Source organism: Anomalospiza imberbis, chromosome 14 (assembly GCF_031753505.1).
Source record: "Anomalospiza imberbis isolate Cuckoo-Finch-1a 21T00152 chromosome 14, ASM3175350v1, whole genome shotgun sequence".
In the NCBI taxonomy this organism is placed as follows: Eukaryota; Metazoa; Chordata; class Aves; order Passeriformes; family Viduidae; genus Anomalospiza; species Anomalospiza imberbis.
In genome coordinates, this window is record NC_089694.1 from 18,501,381 (window position 1) to 18,522,467 (window position 21,087).

The 21,087-nt window shown below is 50.5% G+C and overlaps 2 protein-coding genes across 7 annotated transcripts in view; one reads left to right on the plus strand and one right to left on the minus strand.

Moving 5' to 3' along the window:
• The window catches only part of LOC137482710 (gamma-aminobutyric acid receptor subunit alpha-3-like), a 107,380-nt gene extending 105,391 nt beyond the window's left edge, over positions 1–1,989 (plus strand). For both annotated transcript variants that reach the window (XM_068205237.1, XM_068205238.1), the window contains exon 10: positions 1,372–1,989. In XM_068205237.1, the coding sequence (XP_068061338.1) occupies positions 1,372–1,701 (330 nt within the window). In that variant the 3' untranslated portion in view covers positions 1,702–1,989. The remainder of the gene's footprint in view (positions 1–1,371) is intronic.
• LOC137482717 (mitochondrial fission factor homolog B-like) overlaps positions 1–21,087 on the minus strand; it is a 214,641-nt gene that overhangs the window by 52,048 nt on the left and 141,506 nt on the right. The gene's annotated exons all lie outside the window — the stretch shown is intronic.

Consider the following 21,087-nt stretch of genomic DNA (forward strand, 5'->3'; position numbering starts at 1 on the left):
GAGGGGTTTAAAGATTGCACAGAAGTCTGCTTTTAGTGCCTCTGAAAATCCTTGTAGAAAATTCATTTCCTAAGGTAACCAGGAATATCCATGGTGACTGTTGACACATTTTAAATGGAAGTGCAACACTGAAAGCCAAACCCCTGGGACAGTCTCTGCAGAGCAGAGACTGGGCAGATCTGGCCCTTCCAGCTCCCGGTGCTGCCCAGTTCCCAGGGCAGTGTGAGGACAGGGACAGGTCCTGCTGGCTGCCCTCTGTCCTCCTGAAGTGCTTCCTTCAGAGGAACATGCATGACCATGCCCAGCAGCCCTGGGAAATGCCTGGATGAGCCTCACCTTTTTTGAGTTGCTTTTGAGAAAAAAGTCATGCAAAGGCACACCTTGTTCTGAGTTTAGAGACCAGAGTCCCACCATGAGGCACTGCTGTGTCTGGTGCTGGCTCTTGGTGTAGCAGGGGGCACCCGTGGGGCACCTGAGTGCAGATTTCATTCAGTGGCCTTCTCCTTGTAGCCTTGGGTTGCTTTATACAACCCAGTGCAGCTGGTCTCAGGCCCCTGGCAGCAGCAGGAAGATCCCCAGAGTAGGGGCAACACCTGTCATGACCCCCTAGGTCCATCTTCCTGCCCACCCATCCTCATGAACACCTGAGCTGTCTGTCCCCAGCATTCGCCCTCATCACATCTGACACACAGGGGCCTCTGGTGCCATTCTCTTTGCAATTTGTCCTCACTGCAGCACAAATGCTGTCCCCCAGAGCCCTGTGGGAGGGATTTCCTCACTTCCCATGATTTTCAGCATCCCTTGGGTAGGAAGGCAGGAGGAAAGGCTTCCCTCTGCCCTGTAGTGCTGTGTTGAGCATTCCACAAATCCTGGTTGGTGCAAATGCCTTCCATCTGTTCTGTATCTGACCTGGGTGGATCATGAGGTGCTCTAAAGGGTTCCAGAAACAATTTAAACATCGTTATGTTAAATCGTAAGGTGTTCCTGTGAGGAACTCAGGACATTGAAATACGATGCAAAAATACTGCAATGCTGTTGCCCATATTCTTAATATAGCTTTTTACCACCAATAAATAAAATCAAGCTGTAATCCTGTGTGCTGTGTCCTCCTCTCACCTGACCCAGGAAGCAGCCAGCCAAGCAGAAAATCCAGTTCTTCCCCAAGGATGGCCGCACGGGGTGTCATTCCTTTTTGCCATTCTTCTTTCACAAGGTACATTCCTCCCTTCCTGGCCTCTGCTCCTCACGCCTTTCTCCACCTTCTCACCCGGACGAGCAGGTAAACTCAGAGCACAAAACGTTCTCCGTGCCATTCTCTGCCCCTTCAGCTCTGTTTGTTTGTTGTTTGTTTCCCCCTTCCACCTCCCCTAGAAAAAGGAGCCGCTGGCGCTGGCCAAGAAAACCAACAACACCTACAACATCGTTGGCACCACCTACGCCCTGAACATCTCCAAGGAGCCCGGCCTGCCCACCATCTCCAAGAGTGCTGCTGCCACTGCCACTGCCACCAGCGTGCCCCCCAAGATGCCCCGCCTGGAGGAGAAGCTCCCCGAGAGCAAGAAGACCTACAACAGCGTCAGCAAGGTAGACAAGATGTCCCGCATCGTCTTCCCAGTCCTCTTTGCCATTTTCAACTTGGTTTACTGGGCCACCTATGTGAACCGGGAGTCAGCTATCAAGGGAATGATCCCCAAACAATAAAACAGGTCACACAAACCTTCCATCAGTGAGCATCATCCCAGCAGGAATTCTCCAGGGCTTTCTTCTTTTCTTGTTTTGTTTAATTATTATTGTTCATTTGATATTATTATTATTATTATTATTATGTCACTCTTTTATAATGTAAACAGAACTGCGATTTTAATTTAATCCCATATATACTTTGGTTTTGTTTACTTTGATGATGAAAGCTAAAAAAAAAAATAAGGGATCATAACAAGTTGTGCCTCTAACATCTTAAATCTGCTGTCACCCATCTGACCAAGTCACCCTGTGCTGCCATCTCTCCTCTGCCACCTCCTGTGGTCCCCATGGTCTTCATGCCTCTGCCATTTCATGCTGCTGCTGTGGGCTCCTCCTCCCCTGTGATGGGCTGCCCTAGCATGGGGGATGCTCTGGGACACCTGGCTGCAGGGTGTGTCTGTCACTCAGCCAGGCTTCTCTTCAGTGCCTGGCACTTCCTGCTGGGTCCAGCACCTGGGCTGTGAGTGCAGGTGAGCAGGTCATCTGCGGGGACAGGGGAGCAGCCTGGCACGGGCCAGCTTGTGGACCAGTGCCTGCTGGGGCAATCCTACCACTGCTGTGCTCCCCAGAGCTATTGCAGGGGTGGCAGCATCTTGTAGGTATTGCAGGTCTCCTTCCTCTCTGTCTTCACCAAGCCCAGCTGGTTTGGTCTCTCCAGACCAGAAAGGTCCTGTCTGGCTGGCATCCTGCACTCTTGGGGCAATTCATGTTAGCAGGAAGTGTCGTTCCTACCAGAGAAATCATTTTTCTCAGCATCAGTCAGGGAGTCCAGGCAGGAGCTTTACCAAGCCTTGCAGGAGATGGCAGCTGTGAGGCTGCACCACCCAGCATCAGGACTGGAAACCACAGAGCTCCTGTCCAGGTGGATGGTCTGTCACTTTCTCTTATGGCCCCATCCACTTATCCTTCTTAGCAGATCCTCTCTGTCCCAGCCCCTTCTTCCAGCTTCCCCTTCATCTTCCTCTGGCTGCTCAGCAGCCCTCCTTGGTGCCTCAGTGCTCACAGGTGGATTTAGGCAGGGAAGCTCCCTCCTCTTGGGTCAACCACGCTGATGGGGAGGAGCCCAGCCTGGGGAAGTCCAGCTCGTGGTAAATCCCTGCTCCAGTGCAAGATGTTCCCTGTGGGACCTGCCACGGGGATGAGGCAGGGGACAGGTGGTCCCCAAGACTCTCCCTGCCCCTGGTGAACTGGTGCATCCTCAGCACCGCAGGAAAACAGCAGAAGGGGCTCTTTGGAGAGCAGGGTGACACTGCTGTCCCACAGAGCCATGTCAGCCAGGTGCCATCCCACAATGCAACTGAGGTAAGGCCCAGTCTAACACTGCACACAATTCCAAGGAAAGCCCTCCAGTGCCTTGGAGAGAGGCTTTTTCTCCCTTCCTGACCACCACAGAGGACCCAAACCAGTGTTTGTCCCTTTCCCAGCAGCAGCACAAAGTGGGGACATCCAAGCCATCTGTCCCTGGATCCATGGGCACACTGTCCGCCTACAAGGAGGGACATCCTCTGCCTGATGATTCCTGGGGTATCACAGTCCTGCTGCCACAGAGGGGTGCACCCCTCTTTCTTTGGCCTCCCTCTGACCCCCAGAGCTGCCCCCAGCACATGCAGCCAAGCCAAGGCCCCAGGACCCCCAGGGTGATGCCTTCAGCATTGCTTTGAGCCCCTGTGCCAGCCTTAGCTTCCCCCTGCCCGTGCAGGAACAGGGCTGAGCACAAGGCAAAGGATTTGTCCCACCTGGAATATCCCTGGGGGCATCAGGATGGAGTGAGGAAGGCCAGGGCACTTTGTCCTGCAGCGTGGGTGGCACTGGTGCATGTCCTGCCTGTCCCTTATCAACCTCACCGGCTCAACAGCAGTGCAGTCATTCCCCTTTCCTACATCTGAGATTTGGAGAGGAGTTTGGAGATGTTGAGCCCAGCCCCAGGGTGTTGAGCCCACAGGCACATCCACATGGCTGGTACCATCAGGAAGGAGGAACCAGAACCATCCCCCCCCACACACACAAACTGCTGCTAAGGAAACCAGCTCTGTCCGCATCCTCTCTCACAGCATCTGCAGCCCAAACCATGTCATTTCTACAGTGCCTTTCATCCCCAGGGGCTCCCTGGTGGCTGGGAAGACCCAGGAGCTCTCCCACTCTGCCTGCAGCATCAGGGTGGAGGAGAAGAGGGGAGGGTGCACAATCCCCAGCCCTTCTGCTGGGCAGGGAGGACATCTGGCTTCTTTGGCACCTGGTTCTGCCTGCTGGGCCTCCTGCTGCTGCTGCAGCCACCCCACTATGACACCCCAGCTGCCCCATCCCTGCCTGGACGTGTCCCCAAGCCCCTCACCCCCGAGGCACCCCCCACACTCCCTCCAGCAGTGAGTTCCCTTCCTGCCACCCTTCTGCTCCCTGGGCAGTGGGAAGGGCTACAGCTGTCTGGTTTGGAAACATTTTCTTAAATAAGCTAGATGAAGAGTATCTCATAAAACATTCATGTCACTATAATACTCAGGCCTAAGTGAATGGAATAGAAACCCTACAACAAGCAGAACCAACACAATAAAATGGTCACAAAGAGTATGTTGTGTTTACTAATGGAATTACAGCAAGTTTAAATGCTGCATCCAATGACTTAGCTGATTAGCTGGCCCTGCTGCAAAGGTGGTTTCCTCTGCTAGCCTGGGAATTCCCCAAAATCCTTTTTCCTCCAAGAGCCATGTCACTGTCTGTCAGTGTCTGCTTTGTAGAGTTCTCCATAAATTGTCACAGAATCATAGAATTAATTAGGTTGGAAAAAACCTTTAGGATCATCTAGTCCAACCAATGACCTAACACCTCCTCATCAACTAAACCATGACACTGAGTGCCACGTCCAGGATTTTTTTGAATGTCCAGGGACGGTGGCTCCACCACCTCCCTGGGTAGATGATTCCAGCACCAAATCACTCTTTCAGTGAAGAATTTATTTCCAGCATCTAACCTAAACTTCCACTGCTGCAGTTTAAGGCTGTGTGCTCTGGTTCTGTCAGTGCTGCCTGGAGAAAGAGCCCAACCCCACCTGAGCACAGCCACCTTTCAGGAGCTGTGGAGAGTGATGAGGCCACCCCTGAGTCTCCTTTTCTCCAGGCTGAGCACCCCCAGCTCCCTCAGTGTTCCTCACAGGGTTTGTGTTCCCATCCTCGTTGCCTCCTCTGGACACATTCAGGAATCTCAACGTCCTTCCCAAACTGAGGGGCCAGAACTGGACACAGTGAGGTGTCAGCTCTTACCATCGGCTCCTCAGCAGCCCAAGCACCCTGGGGCTGCCTTTGCTGCCTGCCCAGGCCAGCTGGGCTCAGTGCTGTGGGGTGATGCCCAGGAGAAGGGCTGGGTCTCCCTGAAGTGCTGGACACAGCAGTCGGGCAGCTCCTGAGCTCCCTCCCTGCCTCCCTCCTCCCTGCAGTGATCCAATCCCTGTCGATGAGCAGTCGGGGTGAATTCCTGCCTGCCCCTCCCCACAGTCCTCCCCTCTGTCCCTGCCCCGGGCACTGCCCACTGATCTGGCTTGCCCGTGCCACCCATCTGCTGGCTCTTCCAAAAACGGAGCCTGGTAAAGGCTGCCTTCCTGTGCTGTGTGAGCACGCCTCGAAAGCCAAGTCTATTCCCAAGCAAAGCCTGGCAGGGGCTCTGAGTCTCGCTGCCAGCTGGAAGCAGAAATACCGGCATCCTTTGGTTAAAGACAACAAACCAAACAGGATTTCTAGTTTGGCTTCCAAGCAGGAAAGCATTTCGGGAAGATAGTTATAAATAAGTGGTTTAACATCTCCTGCCAGCAGACATCACAGAGAAGATAATGTTCTTTTTTATAAAACTGTCAGTGACTCAAATTAGGACTTTTCCCTCCCAGTTAACACGAGGCTGTTGATGGGGGCTTCTTCTAAGTGCTTGCCAGGCCAGAGCTAATCCAGCATCAATTACTGGAGTTTTAGGCTTGCTGTGATAGCACATAACGGTTCCACTTTTATAGCTGATCTGTAGAGAAATTCATCTGTATATGACCACTGATAACATAACCCACAGTTGTGCAGAGAGTGGGCACTGTGAACCTCAAGACTCCAGTATTTCTTTTCTTCTGGTAAGGCCCAAACTTCCCTGACTTGAAGAGACTCTCCCAGGCAGGAGTTAGAAGTCTTTTAGGGTGCTAAAAATGAGCTGTTGGTCTGCACTCTTGTTTTGCAGCTCACACCACGTGGAAAACACACGATGCAGTCCCAGCCTGCAGCTTCATTGCTGCTGGAAATGTCAGAGGGACATTTTGGCATGGGCAGCTCGCCCCTTCCCTCTACTGAAACTGCACATGGGCAGCAGAGAGCTCAGCCCGGGGAGGCAGGGACAGCTCCTCTGGGGTCCCTCAGCAGGCAGGGACAGCAGCATGTGGTCACTGAGAGTTCCACTTTGGTGTCAGCATGGAGAACATCCCTGTAGGATGGAAGGAGAGGGCTGGGCAGAGGTGGTCCCTCAGTGCCACCTGTTCTCCCAAGGGTCTGGTGAAGTTACCCTCACAGAACACCTTGAAAGCTTCTCAAACATCACCCAGCAGGGCTGTGACTCTCAAGACAGAGCTCCCCTGCTCTCCTTTGTGCAGCCAGCTCAGCCTCAGCACAGCTGGCTGCACCACAGCCAGCACGGTGCCCCCGTCCTGATCCCTGCCAGCTCAGTGGCACTGGCAGGGTCCTGCTTTGTTTGCTGCAGGACATCCCTGTGCGAGCAGAGCCCAGGCTTGCTATTGCCAGGCACAAGATTGTCCCCAGCCTGTCCCTGTTGGCCCATCCTAGGGACACCAGGTGCATCCAGTTTTCATCCTTGATTTCTTCTGTCCGTGTCTTGGATTCCTTTCAGCAGTCCCTGGGGAGGATGACATCACATCACATCCCAGGAAAGAGTTTCTCCTGCTGCAGGTCACCTCTCCTAGGAAGAGCCTCTGCTCTGCTGAGAACCTCTTTGAGACCTTCAGAAGCCTGGGGCTGCTGCCTCTGACAGGGGATCCAGTAGAGTTCTGCAGCACAGAGGGTGCCCTCCCAGCAGGTTTTCCTTGGGAAAGGTTTGGCAGGGATGTGCTAGTGCCCCCCTTCCACGTTCTTGGTCCTGGGAGTGGTGGAGAGATGGGATGGGGCTGTCCCAGCACATAGTGTCAGGCCAGCCCCCACTCCAGACCCTCCTCCCCAAATTTTTTCCCTCCCCTGGGGCCACACCAGCCCAGCCGATCAGACACCTGTGTGGATTTTGCAAAGTGCAGAGAAACATTTCCACAGTTCTTGCTGAGGTTGGGGAGGGCTCAACCAGGGCAAAGGACACATTGATGGAAACATAAATGCTCTATTAATATTAAAGTAGGAAGAAAAAAACACCCAAGCAACTCACTAATCCTCCCCATATCAAGCTAAACTACTTCTGAAAGTAGTCTTGGCAAGAGGCCACAGCACAGATGAGATTGATGGCTTCCAGGTATAAATATTTACTGTTTGACCTTGTTATTGTTCCATCAGCCAAAGGTTTTTACATATTTATATATTTATATATATATACATGCATGTGTGTGTATATTTATGCCCACAAACTCTTTACATCTAAATGTCAAACCTCTTTGTCTTTGAAATAGTCACTTTTAATTATTTTACTTCCTTCTCATTCTCTTTGCTGAATCTTCTAGAGTGAGGTGAACCCTCTCCACCGGGCTTTGGGAGGCACAGGGAATAAAGGGAACAAGGGAGAAGAGCCTCCTCCCACTCTAGGGGCTCAGTGCAGGCTTGTTGCATGGAGCAAGGTCCCTGCCGGCAGTGCTGCCCAATATCTTTCAGGAAAACAGGTCCCCAGTGTCCCAGCTGCCCCAACACAGCCCTTGGACACCCCCTGGACACGGGGATGTTCCTGAGATGGCTTTTTAAACAGCAGAGTGCTACAGAGCAATTGCTCCTCACCCCATTGCACAACCAGGGAATGTGCAGGGTGAGGTCTCCACCCTCAGTCTGCTTCAGGAGGGGGCACAAAACCTGGTGGGATCCACTGCAGCTGTCCCTGGCCAGAGGAACACCTTGGCCTCTCCTGCCTAGCTCAGGGGAGTGCTGGCCTCTGCTCGCTGCTGGTGCAGGCGGGATGCAGGGATACCTGCCTGTGTGAGCATTGTGGGAGGTGTCCGGGGGAGCTGCTGCTGCTCTCCTCATCTCAGCACGAGCAGGAGCACACACCGATGTTGGGTGGCCTGTGAGCAGTGGGGCCGTGGTGAGCAGCCCCTCACAGAGGCACCCAGCACCAGCTCCCTCAGCATCACCCCTGCCTCTCCCCTGACTCAGAAGAAGCATTCAGTGAAGCTGCAATTGCACTTGTAGCTCCTCTGTTCCCTCCTCTGCTGCTGGAGAGGGCCTGTGGCAGTCAGCAGCGAGGACCTTGAGGGGTCCCAGCCAGGAGAATGAAGGATGTCACCCATTCTTGTCCTGGGTGTGTGCCTGCCTCCCACCACAGGAATCTGTGCTGCTTTGCAGCCTTGGGTTTGGGTTGGTCCCAGCACTGAGCCCGTCATCCTCCACCACGAGTGGGTGATGCTCGTTTTTGCTCGTGAAGCTCTAGGACAAAACAGGTTCTGGCTATTCTGTCCTGTTCTGTTCTGTCCCGTTCCTCCCTATCCCGTTCCCCACCGGGGCAGATCTCTCCTGTACAAAACCTTCACAGTCCCATCTGCCGAGAGAGGGAAGCCTGGTTTCGTGTTTGCTGCACAAGCCAGGGTGCTCCCACAGTCTTTGAAGGCTCTTGGCTCTTCTCTTCAGTGCTGCTTGGAGGCCCTGTCAGCTTGATCAGACCATTGGCTCGTGTTGCACCATGAGCTGCACTCTGTCTCCCCTGAAAAGTCTGTCGGTGCCTCCTGTCTTTCTGCGAGGCACCCAGCAAATGTAACAGCAGTCACACGTCAAATGATTTGATTTTTGCAAGCACAGAAAGTAGGGGCAGAGCTGGGAAATCTGAGTCTCTGCCACACTGCCTTTGCCAGGCTGCATTTAGAGTGGAAGGGTTCCTCCCTGCTGTCACGAGGGGGTTTCTCAGCCCCCCCAATCCAGTCAGGTGGCCTCAAGCATCCCTTCATCCACAGACTGTCACTGTCAGCTGGCTTGGGGATAGCTGCAGGCAAATGTCCTACCTGAAGGTGAGGGCACCAGATGCTCCTTTAGGTACAGAGTGGCACTGGCACCACGCCAGGGCAGCCCATCCTGAAAAAGAGCACGCCCAGCAAATCAGAGAACGTGGCCATTGTCACTGCCTCGGGTCCAGCCCGTGTCCCAGCACGTCCTCAGCTTTGTTTTCCATCTTGTGAGACTTTCTTTACTCCACTATGAGAAAGGATCTAGCTGGCAGCAGTTTAATGCATGACAATCCTGTTATTACAGCTGTAAATAAGTAACATCTAGGGGAAAAAAAAAGCATTTTTAAAATTTTTTGTTGACTTTGTTTTCACTACTGAGTAGCTGATAGCCACTTTCTTAAGGGATTTCTCATGGAAACTGTGACCTTTATTCTCTCTGTTTCTCTCTCTTTCTCTCTCTCTCTCTTTCTTTCTGAGATTTTTTTCTGTATTTCAAATGCTTTTTGGTGCAATGTTCAATGCCTGTTTGTATTTTTGAATTGTATTTTTCAACCTTTGCTGGAAAAAAGAAAAAAAAGGCCCATTCTAATTGGCAGGATTTTTAGTCCTGCCATTTTTTCAGCTTTTAGCTTTTTCAGTAAGTTAAAGCAACAGAGAAATGCCTCAAAAATTACAGTGAAGTTCTGAGGAGAGATTAGGAAATGTCAGAAACAAGAAGTACATGAGTAAGATCAGCAAGCTGAGTGGAGGAGGACTCTTGTGACACCTACTAACCTCCTGATGTAGTACACAAGGTGGGACTAGACCTCTTCACTGAATTAAATCACTCTGCTGTTCCACTCTACCCACTCTCTCGAACTCTGATCAAAACAAATAAAAATTCATATTTTAAAAAAAACCCTGGTTTTGTCATCGGTTATTTTCCCCAGGTCTGTTTCTCAAAGCCAAATCCTCTGGGCTTTGGACCACCTGCCCATTTGAGGGGTTTGTCCTGCTGACAAGCAAACAAGACACCCATTAATAAAAATATTCTGGGGGAAAGTAAAAGCTTGAGAATATTTCCTGGTGCCCATTGTCAGGATCTGTGATATTCAGATGCTCCCCAGATTGTAGAAAGTCTCTGTCTTTCAGCCCCGCTGCCAAAGAAGGAGTTGTAATTCGTCTGTGCTGGTTTTCAAGGGTGTTTATTTCTTCTTATCTACAATATTTTCTCTCTGACCTGCAGCAGATCTGTCTCGCAGGACAGTGTGCGGGGCTCTGCCCCTCAGTGGGATGTTACAAACATTATATACCAAAAACTACGTGTGCTATATTTACAATAATGAGCCAATACCTATCACCCATGTTGAACAGTGTGTCCCCAGCCCAAACCAACAGAAAAATGCCAACGCCACAGTGAAACGTGGAGGGCATGAAGAAGAAGAAAAAGGACAAGGCACACCCAGTTTCCTCCATCTTTCCCCCTTTGAACCCCTTATCTAGAATCCTAAAATTCTACTTTTGCACCCGTGCCACACTAATTACTACTTATATCAAACACTCAGAGCTTGTAATTCATCCTGAAAGACTGAAAACTCTTTTCCATGGACAGAGATCAGAGACAGTGTCTCTCGGGGCTCTGTGCAGGGGGCTCCTGACCCCCTGCCAGGGTCCCAGACCTTCCAGGACAGCCAGAGGGATGCCCTGGGTTCCCACACCCAATGTGTCACATTTGAAATGCTTTCCCTTCCAACGACAGGGGACTGGAGGGCACCATGTTCGTTAAGTCAGACTGGCTGGGGACCAACTGGAAGGCAGGGTGGTGGTGATGTGAGTGGTGGGAGAGGAGTCTGAGGTGCTTTGCCCTCCCAGTGGGTGACCCATGCTCAGACACTGCTGTTCCAGGGAGCTTTTGGGCATTTCTCTGCGTACAACATGAATCAAACTTTCTGCTTCTCGAGGGACCAGAAGAAGAGACTTGGCCAGGACCTAAACTGCCAGAGGGCAGGGTTAAATGGGATACTGAGAGGAATTCTTCCCTGTGAGGATGGTAAGGTCCTGGCACAGGGTGCCCAGAGCAGCTGTGGCTGCCCCTGGATGCCTGGCAGTGGCCAAGGCCAGGTTGGACAGGCCTTGGAGCAGCCTGGGACAGTGGAAGGTGTCCCTGCCATAGCAGGGGATGGCATTGGCAGGCTTTCAGTTCCCTTTCAACCCAAATTGACCATGGTTCAGGCACCTTTCCTGCAGGAGTTTTGATTGTGGCTCCCCTGTGGATATTCGATTTACACATGCTGTATTTGATAGCACATGCCCTGTCCCCCAGGCAGTGTGACATGTTCTGTGTGTGGTCTGCTGAAAGAGAAGTTCAACGTGTGGGGGCTTCATTTGGACACTCCACTGCATCCCTTTGGAGCCATGAGATGTTATATTTAGCAACTAATGGAAAGAAGGATTTTTTCTCCCCATGCAGAAAGGTCTGAAATTAAGTAAATCTTTCCAAATGCAAAAGCAGAGGGCAAATCACCTGCAAGAAATGCTGAAGTTCATCCTATTGCATTAAGCCTGAAACTTTCAGTGCTTCCATGGACCCTTTTCTGCATTTTTAGTCTAAATGTTGCTGATTTATCCAAATCCAACATATTCAATGAGGACTTCCCCCTCCCCCCAGCTACCACTGGGAAGTAGCAGGAGAAGAAAATAACTCCAGTGACAGCATCAGTTTTTTTCCAGGCCTGGAGAGGGAACGAAACGCCCTCCGCCTTCCCCGGATTCCCTGAGCACCATCTGTATGCTGCACCCGGGACTTGCTGGCGGGACAATATCTCCAAACATATTGCAACTTTGGACAAAAACAAAAAAATAAAAAGTTATGCATTTGAATTTGCTGCATTCAGCTGAATCCTCCCTCTTCCTCCGAGACTCGGATGACAGAGGAGGCTTGGGAGAGCTGGGGCTCGCAGCTGCTGTGGCAGATGGAGTGTTATCATGGGCCTGAGCAGCACAGGCTGCATACTTATGTCTTCCTGAGGGAGGAGCAGGGCTTGTGGCCTCGGCAAGAGCAGCCCACCACTGTCTGAAACCATAAAAACTCGAACCTGAAGTTTTCCCCCATTTCCTCACCACTCCGCCAGCCCCCCTGCCTGAGTCCTTCCCTAATCAAGACTGCACAGGGCTGGTCCCAGCCTGAAAAGATCTTCCTGACTCAGAAGACAAAAATAAACAGTGATGTGAAATGCTTCCTTGCATTATCACTTCTCTATTTGAACCTAGAACAAGGACCCTGAAGAGGAACAGAATGTAATTGCAGTGTCCACAGAAAAGAAATAGTAATGAAAACAGACAGAGCCGGGAGAATTGGCAGAGAAGAGGCAGAGCTGAACAAGTATTTATTACCCCAGCACTTAGTGCTCAGGCTGACAGGTGTCTCAGGAATGCCATGGCTGGGTTTTATTATTAGGTGCTCATAACACAGAAGTGCTCGGGGTGAGGGGAGGGCAGAGCTGCTCACGTGTGGCTCCTGAGGGGCCAGGAGCTGGGGAGCAGATAATTCCTCCCCCAAACAGGCCAGTGGGGATGGCTCAGCCCCACAGTGAAGGAGAGGATGCCCTCTGAGGCACAGTGGTTCCCTTCTGCCTTCAAAGCGTTGCTGTTCCAGAAACCTCTGCAAACCAGCTCCTTGTGAGATGGGTCGAGGTCCCCAAAGCCAGCCCTCACACATTCATGATGCCTTAGGATTTTGGCTTTTATATTTTCATGTGTTTGTAACCCTGCAGTTCTTTAGTGTGTAACTCCAAACTCCATGTCCAGTGTGAGCTGCTGCTTTCCCATTTGGGGCAGACACAGCAATTCCTCCCCAGGCCTGGCAATCAAGAACTCCTCACTGCCTCAGGCCCCAAGAGATGGAAACAAAAGTGAGTTGGGGGGAGCAAACTGGGGGTAAATGACTTCATTTCCTGAAGCTACAATTGGAAGATTAACCCCAATATGCAAATGGACCAAACTTAAAAAGTATAAGTTTGAAAAGTATGAAAACCCATGAGTCCATTTTGGGTGTACCCCCTGGGAAGGCTTTGTCTGCCTGAAATGTACCTGAAGGCCCTTCAATAAATAGAACTGCTTTTTATTCTCCTCATTTTGCCTGGCCTCTGTTTTTAGGTAGCCCCATAAAGGCATCATTCGAGGTGGTATGATCAAAAATCCCAGCACCAAGGCAGGGTTCCTCCTGCAGAAGGAGCTCTCTTCTCTGCTTCCTTCCCCCTCTAACACAGGTGGGCCCAACACTGCACGGCTCCCATCTGCAGGACTCTTCCCAGAGCTCTTGATGCTGAACGACTTTTGCCTTTTTTTCTTTTGTATATTCTCTCTATTCCTTACACATATATTTGTAGCCTGATATTCGTAGCTGGTTTTCCCTACCTTTATGCTACCCTGACAGGCAAAAAGACAAAGCACATTCCAAGGCTCCAAAACAGCTCTTTCAGATATATATTTTATAAATAAAGTTTCATTTTCATCTGAGAGGGAAGGATTTTGAGAGGGGGAAATTACCTCACCTCTTATATCTCTAATTGGTGATTTTTGTCAAATATGCTAATTTGCTAAACTTATAAAACTGTAACTTTAGCTAATTTGCTAAACTTATAAAACTGTTTTCACCCCGTGGGGAGTGGGGTGGGCATTTTGTGGATATTTTCCATATCTGCCCTTGGAAGCCTCCAATAAAGATCAGCATTTTTATTACCTCCTATATTAATAAAATCTCGAAAGCATATTGTTTTATTTTGAGGTGCTTTCAGGCATCGCCGTGGCTGTGCTGGCTGCCCTGTGAGCAAACACTTCTTTATTGCTCAGTTCCTGCTGACCCAACGCATCCATCAGCAGCCAGGAAAACAGCAGGAGAGCACGGCTGGAGACTTTGTGGTCGCCCCTGTGCACAGGGAAGGATTGTGTATTCCCGGGATCCATTCTGTCCCCAGCAGCTGCAGAGGCTGCTCGGGGCATCCTCACATGGCTGCAGGTGGGAACAGCTCCTGTGGCTTTCCTGTGCCCCTTTCCACCCTCGGCTGGGTGAGGTGAGAGCAGCAGCCAGAGCAGCCAGGGGCTGCTTCCCAGCACGGCTGTGCTCAGCTCCTGTGGGAAATGGATTCTGTAGGGAATTCTCAAAGCCTGACAGAAGGCTCACACAGTGTGCATCCCTATGCAAACCTTGAGATGAGAAATGCTGACTTAGAAATGCCATGGAATAGGGCAGACATTGTTGAGAGAGAAATGGGGCTAGAAACAAGTTTCAAAGGATGGCTCCACAAATAAGACTGGATACTTTGGAGAAATAGAACTATGAAAGATGCATTGTAGTAGGACCCACGAGGAGTAATTTTAGATTTTTGGCTTTAAGGCATCTACAGCATGGTGTGGTAAAAAGCTGATAGGCCAAGAAACACTTACAGTGCATTGTAACTAGGAAATAGTTGGCTTCTGATTGTGATGGTGTGAATTATAACATCTGTATTGTTTCACCCTTCTGGTGAGACTGAAAATAGAATAAAAGTTTTTAAAACTCCTTTCAGCTGCCCCATCACTGGGTCAGAAAGGGGCTTAATCCGACAGCTCCCTTGGCAGAGCCTCTGTGTCCTTCACGGGCAGGGAGATGTCCCCTCGTGCCCCCCAAGCCACAGCAGGGTGTGCAGGGCACCTGATGAGCCTGCACTGGGCGGGGTGGGTGTCAGCCATGGCAAAACCCTTCACCCCACAGCCACACGGAGTGCCCCCATGGGCAGGGCTTCAGGGGAAGCAGAAGCTGCTCCAGCCCTGCTCTGACCCCAGGGAAAAGGAGTGGGAAGTTCCTCAGGTCTCCTCCTTGGACAGCTCTGCAGCATTTCCAGCAAAGCTGGTGTTTACGCCGTGTGCTGCTGTGAGCCCTGCTGCAGGGGAAGGGTCCAGGTGGGGTTCACGCCTCCCCGGCACCTCACCCCAGGGCTACAGAGGGATCCTGCAGCGGGGATTTGGCTGGCACAGCCACAGGACACTCAGGTGGGACAGGGGACTCAGCCAGCCTGGGAACAGCAGGGACCCTGAGCCAACAGGGCTGTGCCACCCCCATCACCACCACATCTGTCAGGCAGAGAGAAAATCTCACTGAAAAACAGCCCCTGGGGGATTTTCTTCCAAAGGGGAGAGGTGCAGGAGCTGGCTGAGCATTAGGTGCTTCATGAAAGCGCTTTGGGATGCCCCATAAATAGCAGTGGAGGCAGTGGCAGCACTGGTTTGAGAGAAGCAGGACTGCAGCAGGGATAGTCCAAGGACGTCAGGGACAACAGGCTGGTAGGAAAAAGCAGTATTTTGTTTATTACACACATAGCACAACTGGGGAAAAGAAGCCAGGCTTTCCGGTCTATAAACTCTCCTTGGGATGTGGTGCTGTAAACTCCAGGCTTAGAGCTGAGAAATGGTCTAGGGAAAGTCTGTCCATGAGGCAATCAGAAGGCAAAGGCTCCTAGCTCCCAGCAGAGTGTCAACTTGCTTGAAAGGAGAAAGGTGCTTCTTGGGATTTTGTGAAGAATAGGAGACAAACTAATATTGATGAGTTTATCCAGAAAAAAAAAAACCAAACAAAAACAAAAACCAAAAAACAGGCAGTGATCTGGATTTTTAAAAAGACAGAAATCAGTATAATATAGAAAATGCTCTGAAGCCAACACACAATTTTCTCATCATATGCAGGCTGTACACTTGCCTAAGAAGCAGTTAGTCTATGGTCTGACCCCAGCCCAGCCATACATCAGCCCAGACCTGTGCTGGAAATGACCATAACTCACCAGCCCATCTCCCAGCATCCAAAGGAAGCTGCTTAGGCTCCTCTTATGATTTCTCTTTGCTACAGTGATTTTTTCAGTATCTATGGCTGACTTTAATCCCCAGTCTGCCTGTAAAACTAGCCTTTGACTTCTTACTGCTTTATTACACCCAGCATAAATCATGATGGGTGGTGAGGCAGGATTGATAAGGAGGATTTATTATGCTTGAACAACCATCTATAACCACTCATTGCTGAGTGACTCCCCCTCCCTCCTCTGGAGAGCAGCTGCTGCCAGAATACAGTCCTTGTCAAGTGTGAACACTCAATCAGCTGGGACTGGGGAGCCTCACTCACATCCCCATTGTGGGGAGAGGGTTGGGTTCACCTCACTGTGGTTATCACATAATCACAGAATGCTCTGGGTTTGAAGGGACCTTAAGGATCATCTCATTCCATCCCCCCACCATGGGCAGGAACACCTTCCACTGGAGCAGGGTGCTCAGAGCTCCATCCAGCCTGGCCTTGGACACTTCCAGGGATGGCAGTGATACAAAGGGAAACATCTCTAAGCAACTTTCCCTGTCCCAGAGATGTAAAGTTTGATTCAGAGGTGAAAAAGCCCTGAGGTGGGAGTCTGTCACCACAGATGTCCCAGGTAAGGAGCAGAGATGTGCAGAGTTCCCTGCTTGGGTAATGTCCCAGATTGCAAGGCAAGATGCATTCCATTTGCCATCTGTATGGCAGTTGTCTTCTGTTAAGTGGGCAGTTTTCCTTATCTCTTCCACAAGCAATCCTCTCTCAGAGGAGACATCTGCTGATAATGGGCCACTGAATGTCACTGCATGACTGAGAAGAACTATAACATCCCATTGGGAGATGCTCTGCACAGAGGGAGGAGCCAAGCATTCCTACCTGGATATAATCCTGAGTTTGTGGAACACCAGCACGGCTTTTCCTGCACTGGATTTCCCAGAGGAACAGCTGCCTCTTCCACTGGATTTTCAAAGGAAGACTACACCTTTTCTAGAGGATCACTGCTCCAACACAACCACACCTGATACTCCAGGAGGGCTGCAGCCGTAATTCCCAATTGGACTGCCGCCAACACCCTGACCAACAGAGTGTCATGTTGTATTCTGACTGTCAGTGTTGTTTTGGTTCACTGAATTGTTTATTTTATCTTTTTATTTTCTTCCCTAATAAAGAACTGTTATTCCTGCTCCCATATTTTTGCTTAAGAGCCCTCCCCCCCCCCTTAATTTCAAATTTATAACAATTTGGAGGAAGGGGGTCTACATTTTTCCATGTCAGGGGAGGCTCCTGCCTTCCTTAGCAGACACCTGTCTTTCCAAAGCAAGACAGGTAAGGATGCTCCAGGGCACATCGTGCTGGCCATGGGGAGCTCAGGGTGGCCAGAAGCTGCGTTTCACCCACAGCAGCCACTCCTCTCCCTTTTGGGTTGTCATGCAGGCTGTGTAGTGCAAACCAGCTTCCTGGGGGTTAGCATCCCACTGGGAACACCAGTGCCTGTCTGCTGGAATGAGCAGGCAACTGGGTGGAAAATTCAGGGTGGAAATCGAGTACAGTTTTCACAGGGCAGATTTCCTTCAAGGGACACAGAGAGGAGGTCAACACGTTTTGTGGCTTTTACAGAATTATTTCTGGGGACTTGAGTGACATTTTTCTTCCCTTGCTAAGTTTAGAGAGTAATTGTTGTGCTGCTTGTTTGGGCTTTTCACAGTCCTGCTGTCTGGGCACCTCATTTGCGTAATTTTTTCGGGTCCTGGCTAATAATGACGTCATGTAAAACCAATTCATTCTGCTGGACTGAGAGTGGGCTTTGTCGTCATGGTAACTTTTGATTTGGAGGCTTGCAGGAAGGGACAGGTAAGTGCTTGAAATTGCCATATTTTAGTATGGTTTCAAATGCCTTGGACCATTTTCCATAAATGAAATTTCAAGCCTTGTTGAAGTACTTTGTAAACAAAATTCATTTATTGCCTGAAGAAAATGGAGGGGAATTTAGTTGCAGAAAATACTTTTAGGAAAAAATTAAGGTTTCGTGAAGCACTCTACAAAATAATGGGAGTTAAACACAAGCAGAATGTGCTAATGCTGCTTTGTTCCCCAAACCTATCCCTGATGAGACGTGATCCTTTCCCTATAAGGTGACAATGTCCAGTGGCTCTCAGGGCTGGTCCAGCAAGGCAGCTGGGGGAGGTAATGAAGAGGGACAGAAGCAGCTCTGATGGGAGCAATTTCTAATTCGTATCAAATGCATCCCCCACAAGTGTGCTGTGTTCTACCTAGTCTGAATCAATGAGCCTCTTTGTTCCCAAAATTTGGGTCAATGTGTACTATATTAGTCAAAACACTCTGGAAGCCGAGATATTCATTCAGAGCTGGATATCAACATGCTTGTTTGGAGCTGTGATTATGAGTGCTTGTGGCTTCTCTGGCAATCAAACTGGAATGATGATCCCCTCTGGATACAAGTTAGTCTGAGCTGGGCTTGTAGGGGGGTATTTCCAGCTAGGAAGCCCTGGGCTTCTGAAGAAAGGTTCCCAGTTTGGAGAGGCTGTGTAAAATCAGCCAAAGCTGTACAGAGCTGATTTACTCTCCAAGTGAAATTCAGCCTGCACCCAAAGGCATCCCATGGAAGGCAACGCTCAGCATTTGGCATCAGGATCCAGCCAGTGTTCTGGTGTTGGAGCCTTTGGTTCTGCAGCCCCCAAAATGTTCTCCAAGGGGACATCCAAGGTTTGTGAGTTCACAATTATGGTGTGAAAGGAGAAGCTGGTGCATTGCTGTTACCAGGATCTGGGTTGCAGCCTTTATCCAAACCCTCTTCAGCGCAATTTATATATTCCCCTGAAGTATCTCTTCCTCTTCCTTCCCCTTTCAGTGTCTCCCCTGAAGTGTCTTTTCATAATTTATATATTACCCTGAAGTGCTCTGTCTCTTCCTTTGCTTGGAGCAGGGTGGCCACCTGGGGGAACTTCTCTCCAAAGCTCAAACAATCCCCTGGCACTTAAACCATTGCATAGAAAATGCCATTTTCTTCAAGGCAGGTGGCAAAAGAAACTGTTTAAGCTCAGCTGCAACTGGTGGTTTGGGAAGGGAGGGGATAATGAGAGGAAATTAAGTGTTCAAAGTCCATTTGGACAGGGCTTGGAGCAACGTGGTGTGGTGGAAGGTGGTCTTGATGGAACTAGATGGTCTCTAAGGTCCCTCTAGCCCAAACCATCCTGTGATTCTGTGACTTTATAAAACCCAGGTGAGTCTGCAGAAATCCCAGCCCAGGCACAGCTTGTTGAGCCCCACAGCTGCTGTGGGAGGCAGGGGCTCCAGGTGGGGAATATTTAGGACATGGCTCAAGCATGGGGGTATCTGGGAGAGGATTGCTGCTCCTGCAGGGCTGGGACTGGTCTGGGCTGGTTCAGGACCCTGCTCCAGCCCCAGGGATGTTCAAAGCCCTTCCTGGGAATTCCCCCAGCAGGATGGAGTGTGGTGGTGGGGAGGGAGCTCTGGGGGGCTGTAAGCCCAGGGCAGAGCAGTAAACTGGGGCTGGGCTTCTTGGGCTCACGAGGAGCCTGTCCCTGGTGCACAGGGAAAGTGCCTGAAATAGGAACATTTTGGAAAAAGCAGGAAATGAGGGGGTTTGAATGGCTCCAACCCTTCTCCATGTGATTTTCTCAAACCTTCAGAGCAGTTGCTGCTTCTTTTGATGGCAGAAGCTATTCAGGGAATTTGAACTGAATTTTTGCACCACTTTGGGGTGCCTAGAAGTTGCATTTATTTAAAGGAAATAAGTTATTTGCTGAAAACATATTATCCTGCTTTGCAAAGGAAAAAAGGCAGGTATTCCTAAAATTAACCCAATGCCAGTGCAAGTGTTTGCTGGGCTCCCAGTCTGCAGGCACTAAACTGGGAGAGCCCAAAGCCTTATCTAAAGAGTGTCTGATTTCTGACAGCACTCAAACAGCAGATGCTGCCTGTGATCTTGGGCTCTGTGTCACTCTCATGCATCTCACAGATCCTCACCAGGGCTCTCCCCCAGCCCCCAGTGATCTGTGGTGCAGGGACCTAGGCTGCAGACAGCCCTAGACCACGATATTTCTGAATGGAAAATGCATGTGGCCTGTGGGAGCCACATCCTGCTGTTTAATTTTGTTCCCCTTCTGTGAGGGAGGCTGAGGGGGGCCCCACTGCTCTCTGCAGCTTCCTGAGGAGGGGAAGCAGGCAGGGAGGAGCTGAGCTCCTCTCCCTGGTACACAGTGCTGGGATGTGGTGAAGTGGCTCAAAGCTGTTCTAAGGGAGGTTCAGAGTGGACATGGGGAAGCATTTCTTTCCAGAGAGAGTGGTCAAACGCTGGAGCAGCCTTCCTGGAGAGCTGGTGGATGCCTCAAGCCTGTCAGTGTTTGAGAGCTGTTTGGACAATGCCTTTAATAAGTATTTTCACTTTTGGTCAGCCTTGAAGTGATCATGGAGTTGGACTAAAGGATCATTGTTGGTCCCTTTGGGCTGGAAATCTCTGATTATTATAACTCTTGATGGGCTGTTCTATGATTTGGTCTTGAACTCATCTATGACCACAGAAAGGAGTTTCTTGTTTTAATTGTGGTATAAAACCCCCACTTTATTTAAGTTTGGGGGCTCTGGTTTTCCCTTCAATTTGATGCCTCCTTGCATGCTTTCATTAGAAAAGAAGTTAAACCCTTGGTCTGTGTCCATCCTGTGCCTGCCTCACACAATAACACACTTGGATCTTATGCCCTATTTTAAAGAATCACAGAATAGTTTGGGTTGGAAGGGACCTGAAAAATCATCCAATTTCAATCCCTGTGGGCAGGGACACCTTCCACTAGACCAGGAGTTATCCCAACATAAATATCTCAGTCACGGGGGCTGAGGGAGCCAAGGGCTCCACACAGAGGCCTCCCAGCCAAAATCCCCATGGCAGGAGCTGAGTGCAGCCCCAGCTCTGAGAGCTCACCCCTCCCTGGGTCTGACAGGCTGCAGAGTCACAGCCTGTTGCACTCGAGGGCTTCCTCCCCTCCTGGAAAGAGCTACAGGAGATCCGAGCTGGGTTTGGGCAGTTCTGTGTTTTGTAGGAGCCTGCTGGAAGGGAATTGCCACAGGACAGAGCGAGGTTTCTGTAACTGGGGGGCAGATGAGAGCTCCACGGGGGCAGTGGCAGTGCCTGGAGGTGCTGTCCCTCTGCCCTGACCCAGCTCTGCTGGGGCTGCTGCTGGTGCTGTCACAGTTCTGATGAGGCTTTTCCCCCCTCTCTTTGCCCTTGCTCTGCTCAGCTGGGGCTCTCCCATCTCAAGCTGAAGGACTTCCATTGTCCTGCTCCCAACTGCTGCCTGCCAGTCATGCCCAACTCCCGTGCAGGGGGTTCTGAAGATGTAGATAAATATTTCTTGAGAGCAGAGTTCACTTTATTAGTGATCAGCACAGCTTTTCAGGG